At 41.2% G+C, this 22537-nt stretch overlaps 1 protein-coding gene across 1 annotated transcript in view; it reads left to right on the top strand.

The window, feature by feature from the left end:
• The first annotated feature begins 20293 nt into the window (after nucleotides 1–20293).
• The window catches only part of ARHGEF9 (Cdc42 guanine nucleotide exchange factor 9), a 359889-nt gene continuing 357645 nt past the window's right edge, over nucleotides 20294–22537 (top strand). The window contains exon 1 of the mRNA XM_065900095.1: nucleotides 20294–20354. Coding sequence (XP_065756167.1) covers nucleotides 20306–20354 — 49 coding nt within the window. The 5' untranslated portion in view covers nucleotides 20294–20305. The remainder of the gene's footprint in view (nucleotides 20355–22537) is intronic.

Below are 22537 nucleotides of genomic sequence, written 5' to 3'. Positions count from 1 at the left end.
TGGAAATAAAAACAAAAATAAACAAATGGGACCTAATGAAACTTCAAAGCTTTTGCACAGCAAAGGAAACCATAACCAAGACCAAAAGACAACCCTCAGAATGGGAGAAAATATTTGCAAATGAAGCAACTGACAAAGGATTAATCTCCAAAATTTACAAGCAGCACGTGCAGCTCAATAACAAAAAAACAAACAACCCCATCCAAAAATGGGCAGAAGACCTAAATAGACATTTCTCCAAAGAAGATATACAGAATGCCAACAAACACATGAAAGAATGCTCAACATCATTTATCATTAGAGAAATGCAAATCAAAACTACAATGAGATATCATCTCACACCAGTCAGAATGGCCATCATCAAAAAATCTATAAACAATAAATGCTGGAGAGGGTGTGGAGAAAAGAGGACACTCTTGCACTGCTGGTGGGAATGTGAAATGGTTCAGCCACTATGGAGAACAGTATGGTGGTTCCTTAAAAAACTACAAATAGAATTACCATATGACCCAGCAATCCCACTACTGGGCATATACCCTGAGAAAACCAAAATTCAAAAAGTGTCATGTACCAAAATGTTCATTGCAGCTCTATTTACAATAGCCCGGAGATGGAAACGACCTAAGCGCCCATCATCGGATGAATGGATAAAGAAGATGTGGCACATATACACAATGGAATATTACTCAGCCTTAAAAAGAAATGAAATTGAGCTATTTGTAATGAGATGGATAGACCTAGAGTCTGTCATACAGAGTGAAGTAAGTCAGAAAGAAAAAGACAAATACCGTATGTTAACACATATATATGGAATTTAAGGGGAAAAAATGTCATGAAGAGCCTAGGGGTAAGACAGGAATAAAGACGCAGACTTACTGGAGAACGGACTTGAGGATATGGGGAGGGGGAAGGGTGAGTTTTGACAGGGCGAGAGAGAGTCATGGACATATACACACTAACAAACGTAGTAAGATAGATAGCTGGGGGGAAGCAGCCGCAAGGCACAGGGATATTAGCTCGGTGCTTTGTGACAGCCTGGAAGGGTGGGATGGGGAGAGTGGGAGGGAGGGAGACGCAAGAGGGAAGACATATGGGAACATATGTATATGTATAGCTGATTCACTTTGTTATAAAGCAGAAACTAACACACCATTGTAAAGCAATTATACCCCAATAAAGATGTTTAAAAAAAAAAAAAAGATTTGTATTTCTCCTTGATAAATCTTTATGGAAGCTGTGAATTAGATTTTGGGTGAGGGATCCTTTCCAGTGGTTTGAGTTTTAAAAGGCGGCTTTTTTTCCTTTTTTTTTTCCCCCCTTTGGTTTCAGGTTTTACCTGATTGAACTTATTAGGCTCAGTCTCAGGTCGCTGTGGACTGTATTTACATTTCTGATTTGTAGAGATTTGCAAGACAAAGACAGTTGCTTTTAATTCCCCAAAGAACTGGTCTGCCACCTAAATGATATTCAAAGATTGATTTTCCCAACTATATTTTCTTTAATTTACTTTTTTATATAAGTGAGAAGATTTCCAACTAAACTGAAAATCAAGGATCCTATGTTCTAGAACTTTAGGGTTCAATTTATCATGCCCTGAAAAGTTTGCACAAGGCATTCAACAAGGCCCTCTTTCTGAATGCACAGGTTAAACCCAGAGCAAGAATCTGTATTTCTCTGTTATTATTTTTATTAGCCTCTGCATATTAGCTTCCAGTTTTTGTATCAGATTGTGTGGGCTCAGGTAAGCCTGTTAGTTTCTTTTAGTATGTTTAATTAATATTGTCTGAAGGGCAGATATATATGCCATGTCTTATAATACTTGGTGGGGGAGGCATTCCCCAGTGAGACATAACGTCTATCTCACAATATAGTTAGGCAAAAGAGATGTAAGCATCTTATATAAAGCCCATTTAAATATGACAATTTATATAAACTTTCTTTTTTTTTTTTTAAACATCTTTAATGGGGTATAATTGCTTTACAATGGTGTGCTAGTTTCTGCTTTATAACAAAGTGAATCAGTTATACATATACATATGTTCCCATATGTCTTCCCTCTTGCGTCTCCCTCCCTCCCATCCTCCCTATCCCACCCCACAGGCTGTCACAAAGCACCGAGCTAATATCCCTGTGCCTTGCGGCTGCTTCCCCCCAGCTATCTACCTTACTACGTTTGTTAGTGTGTATATGTCCATGACTCTCTCTCGCCCTGTCAAAACTCACCCTTCCCCCTCCCCATATGCTCAAGTCCGTTCTCCAGTAGGTCTGCGTCTTTATTCCTGTCTTACCCCTAGGTTCTTCATGACATTTTTTTCCCTTAAATTCCATATATATGTGTTAGCATACGGTATTTGTCCTTTTCTTTCTGACTTACTTCACTCTGTATGACAGACTCTAGGTCTATCCATCTCATTACAAATAGCTCAATTTCATTTCTTTTTAAGGCTGAGTAATATTCCATTGTGTATATGTGCCACATCTTCTTTATCCATTCATCCGATGATGGGCGCTTAGGTCGTTTCCATCTCCGGGCTATTGTAAATAGAGCTGCAATGAACATTTTGGTACATGACTCTTTTTGAATTTTGGTTTTCTCAGGGTATATGCCCAGTAGTGGGATTGCTGGGTCATATGGTAATTCTATTTGTAGTATTTTAAGGAACCTCCATACTGTTCTCCATAGCGGCTGAACCAATTCACATTCCCACCAGCAGTGCAAGAGTGTTCCCTTTTCTCCACACCCTCTCCAGCATTTATTGTTTCTAGATTTTTTGATCATGGCCATTCTGACTGGTGTGAGATGATATCTCATTGTAGTTTTGATTTGCATTTCTCTAATGATTAATGATGTTGAGCATTCTTTCATGTGTTTGTTGGCATTCTGTATATCTTCTTTGGAGAAATGTCTATTTAGGTCTTCTGCCCATTTTTGGATTGGGTTGTTTGTTTTTTTGTTATTGAGCTGCATGTGCTGCTTGTAAATTTTGGAGATTAATCCTTTGTCAGTTGCTTCATTGGCAAATATTTTCTCCCATTCTGAGGGTTGTATTTTGGTCTTGTTTATGGATTCCTTTGCTGTGCAAAAGCTTTGAAGTTTCATTAGGTCCCATTTGTTTATTTTTGTTTTTATTTCCATTACTCTAGGAGGTGGGTCAGAAAGGATCTTCCTATGATTTATGTCATAGAGTGTTCTGCCTATGTTTTCTTCTAAGAGTTTGATAGTTTCTGGCCTTACATTTGGGTCTTTACTCCATTTTGAGCTTATTTTTGTGTATGGTGTTAGGGAGGGATCTAATCTCATACTTTAACATGTACCTGTCCAGTTTTCCCAGCACCATTTATTGAAGAGGGTGTGCTTTCTCCACTGTACATTCCTGCCTCCTTTATCAAAGATAAGGTGTCCATATGTGCGTGGTTTTATCTCTGGGCTTTCTATCCTGTTCCATTGATCTATCTTTCTGTTTTTGTGCCACTACCATACTGTCTTGAATACTGTAGCTTTGTAGTATAGTCTGAAGTCAGGGAGCCTGATTCCTCCAACTCCGTTTTTCATTCTCAAGATTGCTTTGGCTATTCGGGGTCTTTTGTGTTTCCATACAAATTGCAAAATTTTTTGTTCTAGTTCTGTGTAAAATGCCAGTGGTAGTTTGATAGGGATTGCATTGAATCTGTAGATTGCTTTGGGTAGTAGAGTCATTTTCACAATGTTGATTCTTCCAATCCAAGAACATGGTATATCTCTCCATCTATTTGTATCATCTTTAATTTTTTTCATCAGTGTCTTATAATTTTCTGCATACAGGTCTTTCGTCTCCTTAGGCAGGTTTATTCCTAGATATTTTATTCTTTTTGTTGCAATGGTAAATGGGAGTGTTTTCTTGAATTCACTTTCAGGTTTTTCATCATTAGTATATAGGAATGCCAGAGATTTCTGTGCATTAATTTTGTATCCTGCTACTTTACCAAATTCATTGATTAGCTCTAGTAGTTTTCTGGTAGCATCTTTAGGATTCTCTATGTATAGTATCATGTCATCTGCAAACAGTGACAGCTTTACTTCTTCTTTTCTGATTTGGATTCCTTTTATTTCCTTTTCTTCTCTGATTGCTGTGGCTAAAACTTCCAAAACTATGTTGAAGAAGAGTGGTGAGAGTGGGCAACCTTGTCTTGTTCCTGATCTTAGTGGAAATGCTTTCAGTTTTTCACCATTGAGGATGATGTTTGCTGTGGGCTTGTCATATATGGCCTTTATTATGTTGAGGAAAGTTCCCTCTATGCCTACTTTCTGGAGGGTTTTTATCATAAATGGGTGTTGAATTTTGTCAAAAGCTTTCTCTGCATCTATTGAGATGATCATATGGTTTTTCTCCTTCAATGTGTTAATATGGTTTATCACATTGATAGATTTGCGTGTATTGAAGAATCCTTGCATTCCTGGAATAAACTCCACTCGATCATGGTGTATGATCCTTTTAATGTGCTGTTGGATTCTGTTTGCTAGTATTTTGTTGAGGATTTTTGCATCTATGTTCATCAGTGATATTGGCCTGTAGTTTTCTTTCTTTGTGACATCCTTGTCTGGTTTTGGTATCAAGGTGATGATGGCCTCATGGAAGGAATTCGGGAGTGTTCCTCCCTCTGCTATATTTTGGAAGATATCGAGAAGGATAGGTGTTAGCTCTTCTCTAAACATTTGATAGAATTCACCTGTGAAGCCATCTGGTCCTGGGCTTTTGTTTGTTGGAAGATGTTTAATCACAGTTTCAATTTCAGTGCTTGTGATTGGTCTGTTCATATTTTCTATTTCTTCCTGGTTCAATATTGGCAGTTTGTGCCTTTCTAAGAATTTGTCCATTTCTTCCAGATTGTCCATTTTATTGGCATAGACTTGCTTGTAGTAATCTTTCATGATTTTTTTTTTTTATTTCTGCAGTGTCAGTTGTTACTTCTCCTTTTTCATTTCTAATTCTATTGATTTGAGTCTTCTCCCTTTTTTTCTTGATGAGTCTGGCTAGTGGTTTACCTATTTTGTTTATCTTCTCAAAGAACCAGCTTTTAGTTTTATTGATCTTTGCTATCGTGTACTTCATTTCTTTTTCATTTATTTCTGATCTGATTTTTATGATTTCTTTCCTTCTGCTAACTTTGGGGTTATTTTTTTCTTCTTTCTCTAATTGCTTGAGGTGCACGGTTAGGTTGTTTATTCGAGATGTTTCCTGCTTCTTAAGGTGGGCTTGTATTGCTATAAACTCCCCCTTAGAACTGCTTTTGCTGCATCCCATAGGTTTTGGGTTGTTGTGTCTCCATTGTCATTTGTTTCTAGGTATTTTTTTATTTCCTCTTTAATTTCTTCAGTGATCACTTCATTATTAAGTAGTGTATTGTTTAGCCTCCATGTGTTTGTATTTTTTACAGATCTTTTCCTGTAATTGATATGTAGTCTCATGGCGTTGTGGTCGGAAAAGATACTTGATACAATTTCAGATTTCTTAAATTTACCAAGGCTTGATTTGTGACCCAAGATATGATCTATCCTGGAGAATGTTCCATGAGCACTTGAGAAAAATGTGTATTCTCTTGTTTTTGGATGGAGTGTCCTATGAATATCAACTAAGTCCATCTTGTTTAATGTATCATTTAAAGCTTGTGTTTCCTTATTTATTTTCATTTTGGATGATCTGTCCATGGGTGAAAGTGGGGTGTTAAAGTCCCCTACTATGAATGTGTTACTGTCGATCTCCCCTTTTATGGCTGTTAGTATTTGCCTTATGTATTGAGGTGCTCCTATGTTGGGTGCATAAATATTTACAATTGTTATATCTTCTTCTTGGATCGATCCCTTGATCACTATGTAGTGTCCTTCTTTGTCCCTTTTAATAGTCCTTATTTTAAAGTCTATTTTGTCTGATATGAGAATTGCTACTCCAGCTTTCTTTTGGTTTCCATTTGCATGGAATATCTTTTTCCATACCCTTACTTTCAGTCTGTATGTGTCTCTAGGTCTGAAGTGGGTCTCTTGTAGACAGCATATATAAGGGTCTTGTTTTTGTATCCATTCAGCCAATCTGTGTCTTTTGGTGGGAGCATTTAGGCCATTTACATTTAAGGTAATTATCTATATGTATGTTCCTATTTCCATTTTCTATATTGTTCTGGGTTCGTTATTATAGGTCTTTTCCTTCTCTTGTTTTTCTTGTCTAGAGAAGTTCCTTTAGCATTTGTTGTAAAGCTGGTTTAGTGGTGCTGAACTCTCTCAGCTTTTGCTTGTCTGTAAAGGTTTTAATTTCTCCTCAAATGTGAATGAGATCCTTGCTGGGTAGAGTAGTCGTGGTTGCAGGTTTTTCTCCTTCATCACTTTCAGTATGTCCTGCCACTCCCTTCTGGCTTGTAGGGTTTCTGCTGAGAGATCAGGTGTTATCCTTATGGGGATTCCCTTGTGTGTTATTTGTTACTTTTCCCTTGCTGCTTTTAATATGCTTTCTTTGTATTTAATTTTTGACAGTTTGATTAATATGTGTCTTGGCGTGTTTCTCCTTGTATTTATCCTGTATGGGACTCTCTGTGCTTCCTGGACTTGGTTAACTATTTCCTTTCCCATATTAGGGAAGTTTTCAACTATAATCTCTTCAAATATTTTCTCAGTCCCTTTCTTTTTCTCTTCTTCTTCTGGAACCCCTATAATTCGAATGTTGATGCTTTTAATGTTGTCCCAGAGGTCTCTGAGACTGTCCTCAGTTCTTTTCATTCTTTTTTCTTTATTCTGCTCTGCAGTAGTTATTTCCACTATTTTATCTTCCAGGTCACTTATCCGTTCTTCTGCCTCAGTTATTCTGCTATTGATCCCATCTAGGGTACTTTTAATTTCATTTATTGCATTGTTCATCGTTGCTTGTTTCATCTTTATTTCTTCTAGGTCCTTGTTAACTGTTTCTTGCATTTTGTCCATTCTACTTCCAAGATTTCGGATCATCCTTACTATCATTATTCTGAATTCTTTTTCAGGTAGATTGCCTATTTCCTCTTCATTTGTTAGGTCTGGTGGGTTTTTATCTTGCTCCTTCATCTGCTGTGTGTTTTTCTGTCTTCTCATTTTGCTTATCTTACTGTGTTTGGGGTCTCCTTTTTGCAGGCTGCACGTTCGTAGTTCCCGTTGTTTTTGATGTCTGTCTCCAGTGGCTAAGGTTGTTTCAGTGGGTTGTGTAGGCTTCCTGGTGGAGGGGACTCGTGCCTGTGTTGTGCTGGATGAGGCTGGATCTTGTCTCTCTAGTGGGCAGGTTCACATCTGGTGGTGTGTTTTGGGGTGTCTGTGGCCTTATTATGATTTTAGGCAGCCTCTCTGCTAATGGGTGGGGTTGTGTTCCTGTTTTGTTAGTTGTTTGGCATAGGTTGTCCAGCACTGTGGCTTGCTGGTCGTTGGGTGAAGCTGGGTGCTGGTGTTAAGATGGAGGTCTCTGGGAGATTTCCACTGTTTAATATTATGTGGAGCTGGGAGGTCTCTTGTTGACCAGTGTCCTGAAGTTGGCTCTCCTACCTCAGAGGCAGAGCCCTGCCTCCTGGGCTGGAGCACCAAGAGCCTTTTATCCACACGGCTCAGAATAAAAGGGAGAAAAAGTAGAGAGAATTAGTAGAAGTATGAGGAAAGAAAGAAGAATAGGAAGGAAGGAAGAAAGAAGGAAAGAAAGGAGGGAGGGAGGGAGGGAGGAAGGAAGGAAGGAAGGAATGAGGGAAAGAAGGAAAAAAGACAGAAAGAAAGAATATACAGTAAAAATAAAATAAAGTATAATATAGTTATTGAATTAGAAAATATTTAGAAAAAAAATAAAAAGGGACGGATAGAACCTTAGGACAAATGTTGGAAGCAAAGCTATACAGAGAAAAACTTACACAGAAAATCTTACATATACACGTTCACAAAAAGTGGTAAAGGGGGAAAAATCATAAATCTTGCTCTCAGAGACCACCTACTCAATTTGGGGTGGTTCGTTGTCTAAAGGAGGGAAGGAAGGAAGGAAAGAAAGAAAGAACGAAGGTAAAGTATAATAAAGTTATTACAATTAAACTTAATTATTAAGAAAAAGAATTTAAAAAAAAAATCATGGACGGATAGAGCCCTAGGACAAATGGTGGAAGCAAGAGTATACAGATAAGATCTCACACAGAAGCATACACGTACACATTCACAAAAAGAGGAGAAGGGAAAAAAATCATAGATCTTGCTCCTAAATTCCACCTCTTCAATTTGGCATCATTCCTTGTCTATTCAGGTATTCCACAGATGCAGGGTATATCAAGTTGATTGTGGAGCTTTAATCCGTTGCTTCTGAGGCTGCTGGGAGAGATTTCCCTTTCTCTTCTTCTCACAGCTCACAGGAGCTCAGCTTTGGATTTGGCCCTGCCTCTGCGTGTAGGTCGCTGGAGGGCGTCTGTTTTTTGCTCAGACAGGACGGGGTTAAAGGAGCCGCTGATTCGGGGGCCTCCGGCTCACTCAGGCCGGGGGTGGGGGAAGGAGGGGCACTGTGTGCGGGGCGGGCCTGTGGCGGCAGAGGCGGCGTGACGTTTTGGCAGAGGCCGGCGTGACGTTGCACCAGCCTGAGGCCCGCCATGCCTACTCCCGGGGAAGTTGTCCCTGGATCCCGGGAACCTGGCAGTGGCGGGCTGCACAGGCTCCGTGGAAGAGGGGTGTGGAGAGTGACCTGTGCTCGCCCACAGGCCGCTTGCTGGCGGCAGCAGCAGCCTTAGCGTCTCCCGCCCATCTCTGGGGTCCGCGGTTTTAGCCGCGGCTCGCACCCGTCTCTGGGGTTCGCGCTTTTAGCTGCGGCTTGCGCCCGTCTCTGGAGTTCCATTAAGCAGCGCTCTTAAACCCCTCTCCTCGCACACCAGGAAACAAAGAGGGAGGAAAAAGTCTCTTGCCTCTTCGGCAGGTGCAGGCTTTTCCCAGAACTCCCTCCTGGCGCGTCGTGGTGCCCTAACCCCTTCAGGCTATGTTCAAGCCGCCAACCCCAGTCCTCTCCCTGTGCTCCGTGCAAAACCGAAACCCGAGCCTCAGCTCGCAGCCCCACCTGCCCTGGCGGGTGAGCAGACAAGCCTCTTGGTCTGGTGAGTGCCGGTCGGCAACGATCTTCTGTGCAGGAATCTCCCCGCTTTGCCCTCTGCACCCGTCGCTGTGCACTACTCCGCGGTCCCGAAGCTCCCCCCTCTGCCTCCCGCAGTCTCCGCCCGCGGAGGGGCTTCCTAGTGTGTGGAAACTTTTCCTCCTTCACAGCTCCCTCCCACTGGTGCAAGTGCCGTCCTTATTCTTTTGTCTCTGTTTTTTATTTTTTTCTTTTGCCCTACCCAAGTACATGGGGAGTTTCTTGCCTTTTGGGAGGTCTGAGGTCTTCTGCCAGCCTTCAGTAGGTGTTCTGTAGGAGTTGTTCCACGTGTAGATGTATTTCTGGTGTATCCGTGGGGAGAAAGGCGATCTCCGTGTCTTACTCTTCCGCCATCTTCAAGGTCCCCCCTATATAAACTTTCATCTCAATTCTATCAACTTCCGTAGCTTTAACTTTAGTTGCCATTAGGATCCTATCAACTAGCCTTGGTTTTACATGGAATACAGAAACCTTTCTTTTTAACCCCTGACCATTGTATCTGTTTTTGTATAAAAGGCTCTGGGGTCTCCAGTGAGCATTTGAGCCAAGGGACTCAGGCCCTTTTGTCAGTCTTTTAAATTGATTAATTGGTCTGTTGCCCTAAGCAATTGTTGGTCAGGTATCTCAGTGTAATTTTCTTCCAGCTTTTTAAACATATATATATGTTTAAAAAGCTGGAAGAAAATTATATTTATACTTATATTTATATAAAACTGAAGTAAATAGAGCAGACTTGTTTGAGGCCCTTTAATATTAGGAACCAATGGGGGGTCCCTTTAGCCATTTCAACCTTATGTATTATTGTATGTAGTATTGTAACAGAACTTCAGAACCTTTTTTTTAATTTATTGATTTTATTATTTATTTATCTTGGCTGCGTTGGGTCTTTTGTTGCTGTGCACGGGCTTTCTCTAGTTGCGGTGAGCGGAGGCTACTCTTTGCAGTGCACGGGCTTCTCATTGTGATGGCTTCTCTTGCTGCGGAGCACGGGCTCTAGGCACATGGGCTTCAGTAGTTGTGGCACATGGGCTCTAGAGCACAGGCTCAGTAGTTGTGGTGCACGGGCTTAGCTGCTCCGCAGCATGTGGGATCTTCCCGGACCAGGGCTCGAACCCATGTCCCTGCATTGGCAGGCGGATTCTTAACCACTGCGCCACCAGGGAAGCCCCAGAACCTTTTGTTTTAATCCCATTAATATCTGTTTTATTTATCCATTTACTTAATAACCATCTAAAGATTTCTTCAGCCTTTTGGGATGAGTCATTTTAATCTTTCCACCTTGTTGGGAAGAAGTCTCTAGGCTTTCTCCCCAGTTTTTTCTTATATCCCTGTTAATCAACCTAATCAACCTAATTAACATTAATTATCCTAATGTTTTTATTTACCTCTGTAAGACCTTTTATGGTGAAGCTTCCTAAGCTGGTTTATTTTGTTTGTTTTAAACTAAGGAAGTTCTTAGGTTAGCCATTTATATATATATATATATATATATATATATATATATATATATATATATATGGAGGGGTGGGCAGGGCACTCCTTGAGTGAGCAAGGTTGCCCCCCTGCTTGTGGGTTCTGCTATCCAGACCCTCAAGGACACTTGATAAAAGAAGAGGAAAGTCCAAAATTAGTACCATATCAAGGTGTTTCTGAACACACCAAACTGTGAAGTTGATTCTATAGGAGCCCCAATTTGGGAACCAGGTAGTATATTTTCCTTAAAGACATTATAGGCTATAGATAACGTAACCTTAATTCAGGATGCCTTTGTCAAAGTACAGCTGGCTGCCTTCCACCTTGCTTTTCTTACCCTCTTACAGGTCTGGGGGCCCTTACCCCTGCCCTCTAAGCTTAAAGCTGTTTAGTTCTGGTATCACCCCAAGTTCAGTTTCCAGAAGGCTGTGTCCTCCTGTATTGGGTAGAATTGTGTCCCACAAAATCTTCAAGTCCTAACCCCCAATACCTGTGACTGTGATCTTATTTGGGAATAAGGTGTTTGTAGATGTAATCAAGTTAAAATGAGGTCATACTGGATTAGTTTGTGCCCTAATCCAATGACTGATATTTTTATGAGAATAGAGAAATTTGAACACAAACACAAAGACATAGGGAAGAAGGCCATGGGATGATGGAGGCAGAGGTTGGAGTGATGTACCTGCAAGCCAAGGAATGACTAGGATTGCTGGGAGTTACCCGGAGGTAGGAGGCAAAGAAATATTCTCCCCTAGAGATTTCATAGAGAGCATGTCCCTGCTGACACCTTGATTTCAGACTTCCAGCCATCAGAGCTGTGAGAGAAGAAATTCTGGTTGTTTTAAGCCACCCAGTTTGTGGTGATTTGTTATGGCAACCCTAACAAATCTTATGTCCCTCAAACTATAGGTCTGGCCCCAGGTACAGTCTAGAAAGCAATCTGATTAGGCTAATTCATATGTAGGTTTGTTTTCATCCTCACAAAGAATGGTGAACCCCTACCCCCACAATGATGTTGAAATTAGTGGACTGTCACCATTGTGACCAATGAGGTGGAGATGTTCAGGTCATATAGAGTAAAAAGGATTTAGGAACAAGTATCCCCAAAATCTTAGTGTAGAGCTTGACTGCATGCTCTGTAGGTATCTCCCCTTCCCTCTATCTAGAATCAAAATAATTCAATGATCCAGTCTCTTCCATTGCTGGTCCTCAGTTTTTTCTTCCATCTGTTTAATGAGGGAATTAGATTATATGACTATAAGAAGCCTTCTTCTCTAACAGTTTATGGATCTAGGAGACAGAGTTAGTAAGTTAGGATTAAGAAGAATTTTACAAAGCAACCTTGATATGTCTCACTATTAATACAGATTCAGTACAGTCACTTGTACCTTCTACTGCTCTATTTTCAGTACTACCCAGTGATTTTACTGTGCATAAGAAGGAACTGACTTCAGTAACTTGTCTCAGCCCTTGGAAATTGGGTTACCAATTTGGCAGAGAACCTTACCTGAGTTGTCCTAAAACAAATAGACTACCAGATATTTCTCCAGAAAAGATGGGTTTATTTCCAATCAGCAGAGAAATGCAATTCATGGTCTGCAACCCTGGCAAGCCATGTGCAGGTCCCTTCATGGAAAGGGAAGGAGAACATTTTTGTACAGGAGAAAAGGAAGTTGGGAGGGCTATAGTAAACAAAGAGTCCATGGCTTTTCATTGGCTGAGCCCTTGCCAGGAAAGAAGAGGAGTCTTTCTCCTTCCTTTTGAGCTTTGCTATTGTTACCAAACCAAACTTGGGCCCACTCACCTGACGGGCAGCAAAGCCAATCTACTGACAGTGGGTTGTGGTGAAGGAAATATAGCATTTATTACAGGTGCCAAGCAAGGAGAACTGGCAGCTCATGCTCAAAAGAACTGAACTCCTAATGGCTTTCAAAGGGGGAAGGGTTTTCAAAAGCAATGTGAGGGATGCGGTCACAGGGTGCTTGATCAACTTGTGGACATCCTTCTGATTGGTTGTTGGTGAGGTAACAAAGTAGTATTTCGGGAGTCAATGTCATCAACTTTCTGGCTTCAACTGGTCTGTGGGCTGCATGCTTGTGATTAGCACGCAGTCAACTTCCTCAAAGCAACTTATGAATGTGCATCCGACTTATCTTTACCTTTGTGACTGATTTATTAAGTTATAGCTACTTTTCTGGCTGACTGTCCTATCTTTGTTTCTCCATTCTTTACCCCCAAACTTACCAGCTAGGGCCTGTTCTTTGTTCCATATGGAGGGCCTAGGAAGTCACAGTGTATTTACATAGCCTCATTTCCCAATCAAAAATAAGTAGGGAGGGAAAGTTCCCTGGCGGTCCAGTTAAGACTTCACACTTCCACTGCAGGGGGCATGGGTTCAATCCCTCATTAGGGAACTAAGATTCAACATCTCATATGCCATGCTGCATGACCAAATAAGTAAATAAAAAATAAGCAGGGACACAGAGGATTAGGGCCCTACACAGCCTGCTCAGTTTCACTATCATTACAGGGCATGAGAGCTCCTCTTTCTGGTCCCTTAATTCTATCTAACTGAAGTTTCTGTTTACTATTTTGTTTTTTTACATTTTTCCCTTTTGATCAAGCTCTTTCTCTGAAAGCATCACTGATCAAGAATCAGGTTTTCTAGTTTCAGTGGCTGTTTGTCCCTCAATGCCAGGAAGGACCTTTCCTGGGTGTAGTGTCTCTCACGTTGGAGGGAAAGTGTGCAAACTGGAAACCTATCATGGGCACATTCCAGTACAAAAAGGAGTAGAAGGGAGAACTCACACTGTTTATTTAAAGTCCATATGTTATGAAGATCATAGACATGGCTGGTCATTTGAAGCCTTATGTTATAATCAAAGGTTTGGCGGCAAATTTCCAACAGTCCTGGTCTGAATATCTTGGGAAAGTTGTCTCATCATATGCCATTTGCTTCAATTCTGGGAATTCTTTACTTTCAGGTCAACAGGTCCAGTCAGGGTTTGGTGCTTTCTTCAGGTGTGTCATGTGAATCCAAGAGTTTGTACCTTGGAGTTTGGTGGCACGAGGACTATACCTGATAGGGGCCTCTCCAGTGAGGTTAAAGAGAGTTCTTCTGGAGGTGGCTTTTCCAATAGACTAAATCTCCAGGTTGTAAGATGTGATGCTTAAGGTTTTCATCTCCCAAGAGTGCACTGTGAAAAGATTGCTCTACCGAAACATGGTTATTTTTAATGGAAGAAATTAGGCCTTTGCAATATTGGAGTATGTCTCCTTTTATCACTTGTAGTTCAAAAGATGCAGGAACCAAGTGCATTGGTGTCCTGTGATTGTCTCAAAGGGTGAGAATTTATGAGTTCCAAAAGGGGTGGATTTGAGATTTAGAAGGACAAAGGGCCACCCTTTTGGCCAAGGTATTTGGAAGGCCTCTACAAATTTTGCCTAGTCTTAATAATGCTGTTGGTGCTTTTGACTAAAACAGAGGATTGAGGGTGGTAAGCACAGTGAAACTGTTTTAAAACCAGCCAAACATCACAGACTTGTCGAAGTTACTGGCCAGCAAAATGGGTTCCTCAATCACTATGATGTTTGAGAGGAGTTCCCCAGGTATGGATAATCTTTTCCAAAAGGACTTCAGACATAGGAGAGGCAGTAGACTGTCTGCAAGGGAAAGCTTTAGTCCATTGTGAAAACATACAGGCCATGACTAAAACATATTTATACCACGAGATGGAGGATATTGTATGAAATCCATCTGCCAGAACTCAAATGGTCCATTTGACAGTTTAAAATGTCTGGGAGAGTATGAACAGGCTTCACTGGGTTGTATTTTGGACAAGTGAGACAGGTGAGGTAGGTACTTTTTGTGGCCTTGTTAATGTTTACCTACTAATATTGATTCATGAAGGCTATCATTTTGTCAGTAGATCAATGGTTTAATGCATGTACAGTGGTGAGGGGTGGGAATTTTAGAGTGTCCGGTAGGATTGGGTTGTTATTTGGTCTAAAAGAGAGCTTTCTCTTTTTAGCAATCAACAACTGTTGAATCTCCAAACTTGTTTTTCTTTTTCTCTGGCCAATTGTTAGGCTTCTCTAGCCAATTTTTCTAAGTTATTGTTTGGGTAAATATACCTTTGGACAATGACCGTCGTTCAGATGCTGTTGGTCCCCTTAAGGGCAACATTCCCAGTGGAAATATCAAAAAGGTAATTTCACTTAGCTTCTAAAGAGTAAAGTTTAGAACTATGCCCCAGAATCTTAATAATAGCTAAAGAGGCAGTAAAGGTATTGCATTCAGTGATTCCTGAACATAAGGGCCATTTTCTGTGGGAGATATTTTAAATTTTATTTCCACTGGAAATAAGGAAGCCACGCTGCTTCCACAGCATTTCAAAATAATGAGCTACTCCAGAAGCATATCTACTATCAGTATAAATATTGGCATTTTTGTCCTTGGCTAAAGTACAATCCCCTCCTGTAAGAGAATATAATTCAACCTGTTGGGCCAAAGTAGCCAAAGGGAAAGATGCTGCCTCATCAACATCAAAAGGAGTTGTAATAGCACACCCATTGTTACCTTTTAAATAAGAGCCATCAGTGAAACATGAGAAGTCACTCTTACCCAAAGGGAATTTCCTATAAAGTCTCACAAGGCATCAGTTAAACTGTTGTAAGGGACTTCATCTGTGACAGAGGACAGAAGAGTAGCTGGGTTAAAGTTATCACAGTGTAATAGAGTTATATGAGGAGCTGTTAACAAAAGGTTTTCATAGGAGGTGAGGCGACTGACTGAGAAATTTGAGTGTGATGAGCATTCAGGAGAGCTTCTACTCATGAGGTACAAAAATGGTTAAAGGGGATCTCACAACGATTTTCTCTGTAGCCATGTTCAAAAGTGGTTTGGGCCATAATGGCTCTAAGGCAAAGAGGTTATCCCCATGTCACAGGGTCCAGTCGCTAGCTATAATACCCTATGGGTCAATGGTGGTCCCCAGGTTTTTGAATGAGCACCCTAAGGGCATTCCCTTCCTTTTCATATGTAAAAAGAAAAAAGGGAATCTGATCATTGGGATGGCCAAGGGCAGTTGGATTCATCAAACTCATCTTTAAGGCCTTGAAGTCTATGTGGTCTCACTTTTCCCATAAAACTGGGTCCTGGGTTGTTATTATTGAGTAAAACATATAGAGGCTTGGCCATAAGAGAGAAATTTGAATCCAATTTGGGCAATAACCTACAAACTAGAGAAAACCTCACAGTTTGTGCTTAGTTTTGGGTTTGGGGAAGCTTAGGATGCCATGAAGTCTATTGTGATCTAGGTGTAGCCCTTGTTCTGGTATCAGATGTCCTAAGTATTGAACTTGGGTTTGGGCAAACTCCAGTTTTTCTTTGTCAGCCTTATGTCCCTTTAAGGCTAAAAGCTTTAGCAAGTGGATGTTGTCTTCCTGTGAGGAGGCTTGAGAAGGAGACCAAAGAAGCAAATTATTTACACCTTGCAACAAAGTCAAAACTCTAGGGAACTTTATATCACCCAGACCAGCCTTTAGGATTTGTGACAAATAAGCATTCTCAGAAAACCCTGATGCATTATTGTCCAGGTGAGTTGTTTTTCTTCCCAAATGAAGGCAAAAAGGCATTGGCTAGCTTCATCAACTAGAATACTAAAGAATGCACTGCATAAATCAATTACAGTCAAGAATTAGCTTCCAGTGGGAATGGATGTAGTAAACTATGAAGATTAGAAACAACAGGGTGTCAGGGAATAACAATGTTATTTATTGCTGGACAAACCTCCACCCTCGGACCTTAGGTCTTCTTACCATTAAAATGAGAGTGTTACAGGAGCTAGTACAAGGGATAATGAGGCCTTGAGACTTATAATGTTCCATTATGGGCGTTATGCCTTGAAGGGCTTCTTTATTTATAGGTGATTGATTAATTCTGAGAAGAGGTTTTGAGGTATCTATTTGAAGCTAGATGGGAGGTGCGCTGTGAATTTTGCCAATCAGTTGGAAATTTTGTCCGTAAGGAATGTAGTGGCTGATTCAAGAGGGACAAATGATCAGTGTTTCCAGAATCAGCTCTAGTACTGTAAAAAACGGAACAAATAAAAGATGTCAAAGTGTCATTTAATTCATCTTGTTTGTTACTTTATGACTATTGTCAAATTCTAGAATTATTTCCCCCTTTTGGGAGAAAGAAATTCTGACATGATGCTTCTCTAAGAACTCTCAGCCTAATAAATGGGTAGAGGTGGAGGAACTAATGAGAAAATGTTTAGGAGGGTTTAGGTTTCATTTAGGACCCTTCATTTGTTGGAGTTGACGATTAAGAATTTAGACAGTTTTCCTTGGAGGTGGCTCATCTAGAGTATTAGAGAGTTGGTTTGTCAGGTTAACTAAATCTGGAGTGGACATAGTTTCCCATTCCATTCTGGTTCTTTTTCCTAGAAGGGAAATGTCCCAGTTCAGTCCATTAAAAAACAGGGTGTTAAGAGCTACCTGGTGAATTCAACGTCTCAAGGAAGGCCAGAATTTTCTTTAAAAATAATCTCATGAACAAGTTCATCAGATGTTTGTGTGCAAGCCTGAATTGTGTTCTAATCAATAGGCTTTGGAAAAGCTCTAGGAATTGCCCAGTGAGGTTGCCTAGTGTTTGCTCAAGCCTGATCATATAAGTTAGTGGGCTTGTCTCCCAGTTGTAATTGTAGAGACCTTTCAGGATATTCCCAATTAGTGGTTTTCATCAAATGCCAGGCTGGCCTTCACTGACAAGCATATAAACTAGCTGATGGAAATCAGGAAAACCAGGTTGATAAGTTTAAATGACTATATTAAATTCCTCAGCAAGTCTGTGAGGCTCTTCAGTTACTTTGGGAAAAATCTTTGACTATGGCTTGTAGTTCACCTTTAGTCCAGGCAATATAAGAAATTAAAGGTCTAGCTTCTGGATCCTCAGAAAGTTTAATCTTAAAGGGACAGGTTCTGACAAGTTCAGAGGAAAGGGGTGTGGGGAAAGTTTTAAAGAAAAATGAAAGTTTGGTGAGGGAATTACTATGGGGGAATTGAAGGTATAGAGGAGGTGTGGACTGTGTAGAAGGGAAGGAGGAAGATGTTGCTGAATATGGAGTCTGTCCATGAGAAGTGGAGGGACAGACAGAGAAAAGATGGCATCAGAGGCCAACCCTGAGTCAAAGAAGCCAAGGAAGAAGAACCTGAGGCTTTGGGAGCCATTTTATCTTTCTTTAATCATTTGTTTGCCTCAGTTCATCTTAAATTATTATTTTCCACAGAGGCAATTGTAGATTCCTGATAATGTTGGGAAACCTCAAAATACCAACCAAAATAAGCATTCCACTCAGTTCTGGAAAATTTTGGGCTATTGTAGTCCAATTTGGTTTTAAGGAAATTAAGTTTGGGGATTTCAAACGTTTCCCATAATGGCCATTGGTATTCTAAATTGCCTTTGGTCAGGTTGGCCCATTTAGTTAGAAATGTACATGAGGAAGGACCGCAGTTTTAAAACATAAAATTGCCGGAGTCCCTGTAATGGAGGGTGCCCTCAAAATACTTAGGATCCCATTTATTTGAGGCTTTTCTGTAGAGTAAAAGACAATTTTCAAACAGTTCAAATGGCTTACAGCACCAACATCTCAATCCAAACAGCTTGCAAGCTTGAATACCAGCCAATTCTAAGGAAACAGCTTGGTCCCAGAGGAGCCAGGCCAAAGGCTTTTTCATCCAGTTTCCAGATAACAGCCCCCGTTCCAAAGTAATAGGCTGAAAGCTAAAAAAACCATTACAGTTTCAGAGAAGCAGCTCCTTTTTCTGGAGGAATTGGGCTGAAGGCCTTTTTAACCAGTTTCTCTTTAAACAATCTGATCTTAAAATCAGACCAAATTGCCAAATACTTGTATACAGAACCAGGTCTTAACCAGAAAGATGAAACCTTAAAATAGATCCCAAATGAAGCCTGGAAAGCCTCAAACACAAAGAGCTCAGATCCAGGAGAAAGACAAACTTTCAAACTCCAGGGTTGGGGAGAAAGCAGTGAATGAGTGTAGGCTCAATTGTGGGCACCACACCTGTTTTCTCACCAACCCCATTGCTGTTAGTGGTCTTCTCTGGTCCCTGTTTAGGCCACCAAAATGTCCTGAAATAAAAATACTGCCAGATATTTCTCCATCAAAGATGGGTTTATTCTGGATCAGCAGAGAATTGCAATTTGGGGTCTATAACAATGGCAAGCCAAGTACAAGTTCCTGTACAGCAAGAGAAAGAGAACACTTTCATAGAGATGAAAAGGAAGTTGGGAGGGTTTTAGTAAACAAAGAATCCATGGCTTTTCATTGGCTTAGTCCTTGCTAGGAAAGGACTCTTCTTCCTGTTGGGCTCTGCTATCATCACAGGTCCTAAGAGCTCCCCGTTCTGATCTCTGGCCTCTTTTTAATTGAAGTTTTGGTTTATTAGTTTTTACACTGTGCCATCCAAACTGTTAACTTCTCTCCACATCCAATCCCTTTAGGGATGAATAATACAGGTGGAAGAAACCTGTATTATGTTTGTTGTGACTTAGGAGTATTGAGGAGGAACTTGAAGAATGTAGGCCCAGGAATTATTTTTTATCTTTTCTGGTCTGTAGTTAGATAGACCTACCATTTACTAGTTGTGTGACCCTGGGTAACTCATTTTTTCTTTCTGACCTTTAGTTCCCTTACTGTAAAATGGGCTACTATCTACCTTACAGAGTAGTTGTGAAGACTGAATGAGATAGTATGCATAAATATACTCAGCAGGGTATCTGATACATAACAGATGCTATACAGATATTTCACAGATGTTAGTTACTTCCCTCTTTTACCACTTGGAGGTCAGGATTTTGGAAAAGAAAGGATTGGGGATGAAAACAGCTGGTTATGTTGATATCAAAGGAGAGGACTTGGACTTGGTCTTAGCTAAGATGTGCTTCTGGCAAGAGAAGGTTTCTCTCACAATCAGTCTCTCTCTCTCTCTCTCTCTCTCTCTCTCTCTCTCTCTCGCTCTCTCTCTTTCTCTCTCTCTCTCTCCCTCTCCTTCTCTCTCTTTCTCATTCTTATATTTTCACACATACACTTTCTCTTTTTTTAAAGTACTTTGCTATGTGCTTTATGTGCATTATCTCATTTCTTGATCCTAGTAACTCTGCAAGGCAGGTATTATCACAATCCCTTTTATGCAGATGAGGAAACTGAGACTCAGAGAGATGAATTAACTTGCCCAGGTCTCACACTGAATAAAGGTTAAAGTCTATAGCAGATGCAGAATTCTCACTTTCTCCATCCCAATACTAACCAAACACACAAAAAATGCCCAAGAAAGGAAAAACAAATAGAAGCTATTTTCTTTGAATCAGTTGCTTTATTTTCCTTTTCTCCACTGCCTGATGTCTTTTAGGTTCTTGGTAGTTGGATCTTTGCTTGCATTTACTGATGATACATGGTAACCCTGCCTGAATTTGGTGGCTGGACTAGATGATATTTCAAATTGGAAGTCCTGCTGTTTAAGCCAAGTGTTGGCCCACTCACCACCCCCATTGAGTAACTGATCCTGATTAGTTTTCTTTGCAGGCTTTCTTTCCCCCAGCTGAACCATCACCAAGAACTTCACCACTCAAAATCCTTCTGGAAAAATGCCACTCTCTGCCCATTTCACAGAGGATCCCCATGGAGCTGGATCAAGTGGGCTGGAGGAGACCCAGGAAGCTTTGCACAGGTATGCTTTTTATGCCGTTGTTTCTGAGGTGGGACATGCCAGGCAGGCCTCATGCATAGACAGATTGTGTTGACATTTACCCTACTTCCTCTACAATCCTTCCTCCCAGTTCCCTAGTACTCTTCCTTATTGTCACTTGAAAATTCACTGTTAGCAATGCCTGGGTGTAGATTTTCACTCTCCATGTTCTTCTTTTATCAATAAAATGCAAATATCCTTATTCGAGGGCTTTTTATCTCAATGCACTCAAATATCCCATCTTCTCAAAGCCTCATTTTTCCCCCAGGACCTGTGTACCCAATACTTTCCAGGTCTCATAAACTCTAGTTCCTCCTCTTCATCCTTTTCACAATGATATACACCCTCCTCCTGGCCTCAAATGGACCAGTCCCATTATTTCCACCTCCCATGAGGTCATTCTAGCCCCCTCTCTCTTGCATCTTACTTAGACTTACTCTCTGTGGGTCCCAGGTCCTTCCCCTCTTCACTGACCACTGACCATGGAAAGTCCTTCAAGGCTCAAGGCAGCTTCATTTACCTCACTCAAAACGCAGAGAATTCCCCCAATCAACACCTCAGTTACCTCCCAGAGCTTCAGGGTACATCCTTTCTAACTCAGCTCACTGGCCCTGCCTGCAAGACTCTTGTCACTCACAAGTAAAGCTTCATCATCTGCTACAAATGGGAGAATCAATGCTCTCTTACACATGGACCTTAGACCACACACTAACAGTCCCCTAACAGGCCCCACCCCCAGTCCTTTATATAGCAACATATTTTGCAAGAATGCTAAGGACACACAAGACCTCGCAACATTCCTTTCCAAAGTTTTCTATAGTGTCTACAAGCTCTGGGAACCTTGATCCCACTTCCTCATGACCCAAAGTTTCCCTCAACCCCAAAGTCTGTAGCTTCTCTGGACGTGACACTACTTTTCTCTTTTATTCTCCTTACTCCATGTGTGGAGGACATGTGGGATGCTTTGACTTGGAGCTTATTTCCACCCTGCAATTCCTTGCCAGAATTCCAGGAAGGTAGGAGGCAAAGAAATTGCATGCTTGGGTCTTTTGTAGCATCATCTCTCAGAAATCCCCAGAGGCCAGGGAGATGGTAAAAGGAAAGAGTGAAGAATTCTGAAGGGAGATAATCCTTCACTGTAAAAGCTAGGAGGGTCCTTAGAGGTTGCTCAGTCCTCTTGTTTTATGAATGGGGAAATAGGCTCAGACAGGGGAAGGGACCTGCTCAAGGTCATAAGTCAGTAACAGAGTTATGACTGGGGGCTTCAACCTCCTGAGTTTCAGCCATGTCAGAATGTGATTTTTCTCCAGTTCTAGAGCAAAGTCTTAAACATTGGAATTCCAAGCCTTGCTTCCATTCAAGCTCACCTGTACTGGAATTGCCAGCCACTTCCTTCCCCTTTAAGAAGACTTCAGGCGGTGGGCACAAATCAAGTCATCAAGGCAGCAGCCTGCCATATTTTCTATGTCCTCTGCCTGAGAATAAGGCACTCACGTGCAATCCCCAGGGAGATCAGACCAGGGGGTCTAAAGCAGGGGATCTGGTCACAGCTGTTTCCCTCCTCCCTCCCTTTTAGGAAATGAACCCAAGCCCCTAGCAATTCAGAGACTTTTTAACAGCTGCTATCATTCCACTGCCAAGTGCATCAGAGTGCCCCACCCCCACCACACTCTTGACTGTTAACAGCAAATAACAGTCCCTTGGGGGAGGGCCTGGCAAATTTTAGGTTAATAGCTACCTTGTGGACTGCTCTGGGATTATTTATGAGCCATGGGTGGGAAAATATACCCCTGAGTTTGGCACAGGTCCTACCATCACCTCAGCAGCCACTCTCACCTCAGGGATATAAGTGGCTCCCGCATTGCTTTGCTTCTCAAGGTCCCAAACAGACACTTGGGTTAAAAATATCCCTAGGGAGGAGGATGACATCAGGATTTCATTTGGGAAGCCCACTGTCATTCAGCTCCTCTTATAACCCTGACCTTGATGGCAATGAGAGCCAAGGATCCCATTCCCATTATGTTTAGTACCTGTTTTACTTCCACATTGCTCAGGGCCTGAAGGACTTCAGTTTGTTTTTTAGTGCTCAGTCTCTGTCCTTCCATCTTTATCTATAAACACTCCTACCAGCTCCTTCCTCTCAGCTTGCAATCAGGAGGTTCCCA

Source organism: Phocoena phocoena, chromosome X (assembly GCF_963924675.1).
Source record: "Phocoena phocoena chromosome X, mPhoPho1.1, whole genome shotgun sequence".
NCBI classification, from domain to species: Eukaryota; Metazoa; Chordata; class Mammalia; order Artiodactyla; family Phocoenidae; genus Phocoena; species Phocoena phocoena.
Note: the sequence above shows the minus strand (reverse complement) of the source record. Positions and strands in the feature narration are given on the sequence as shown.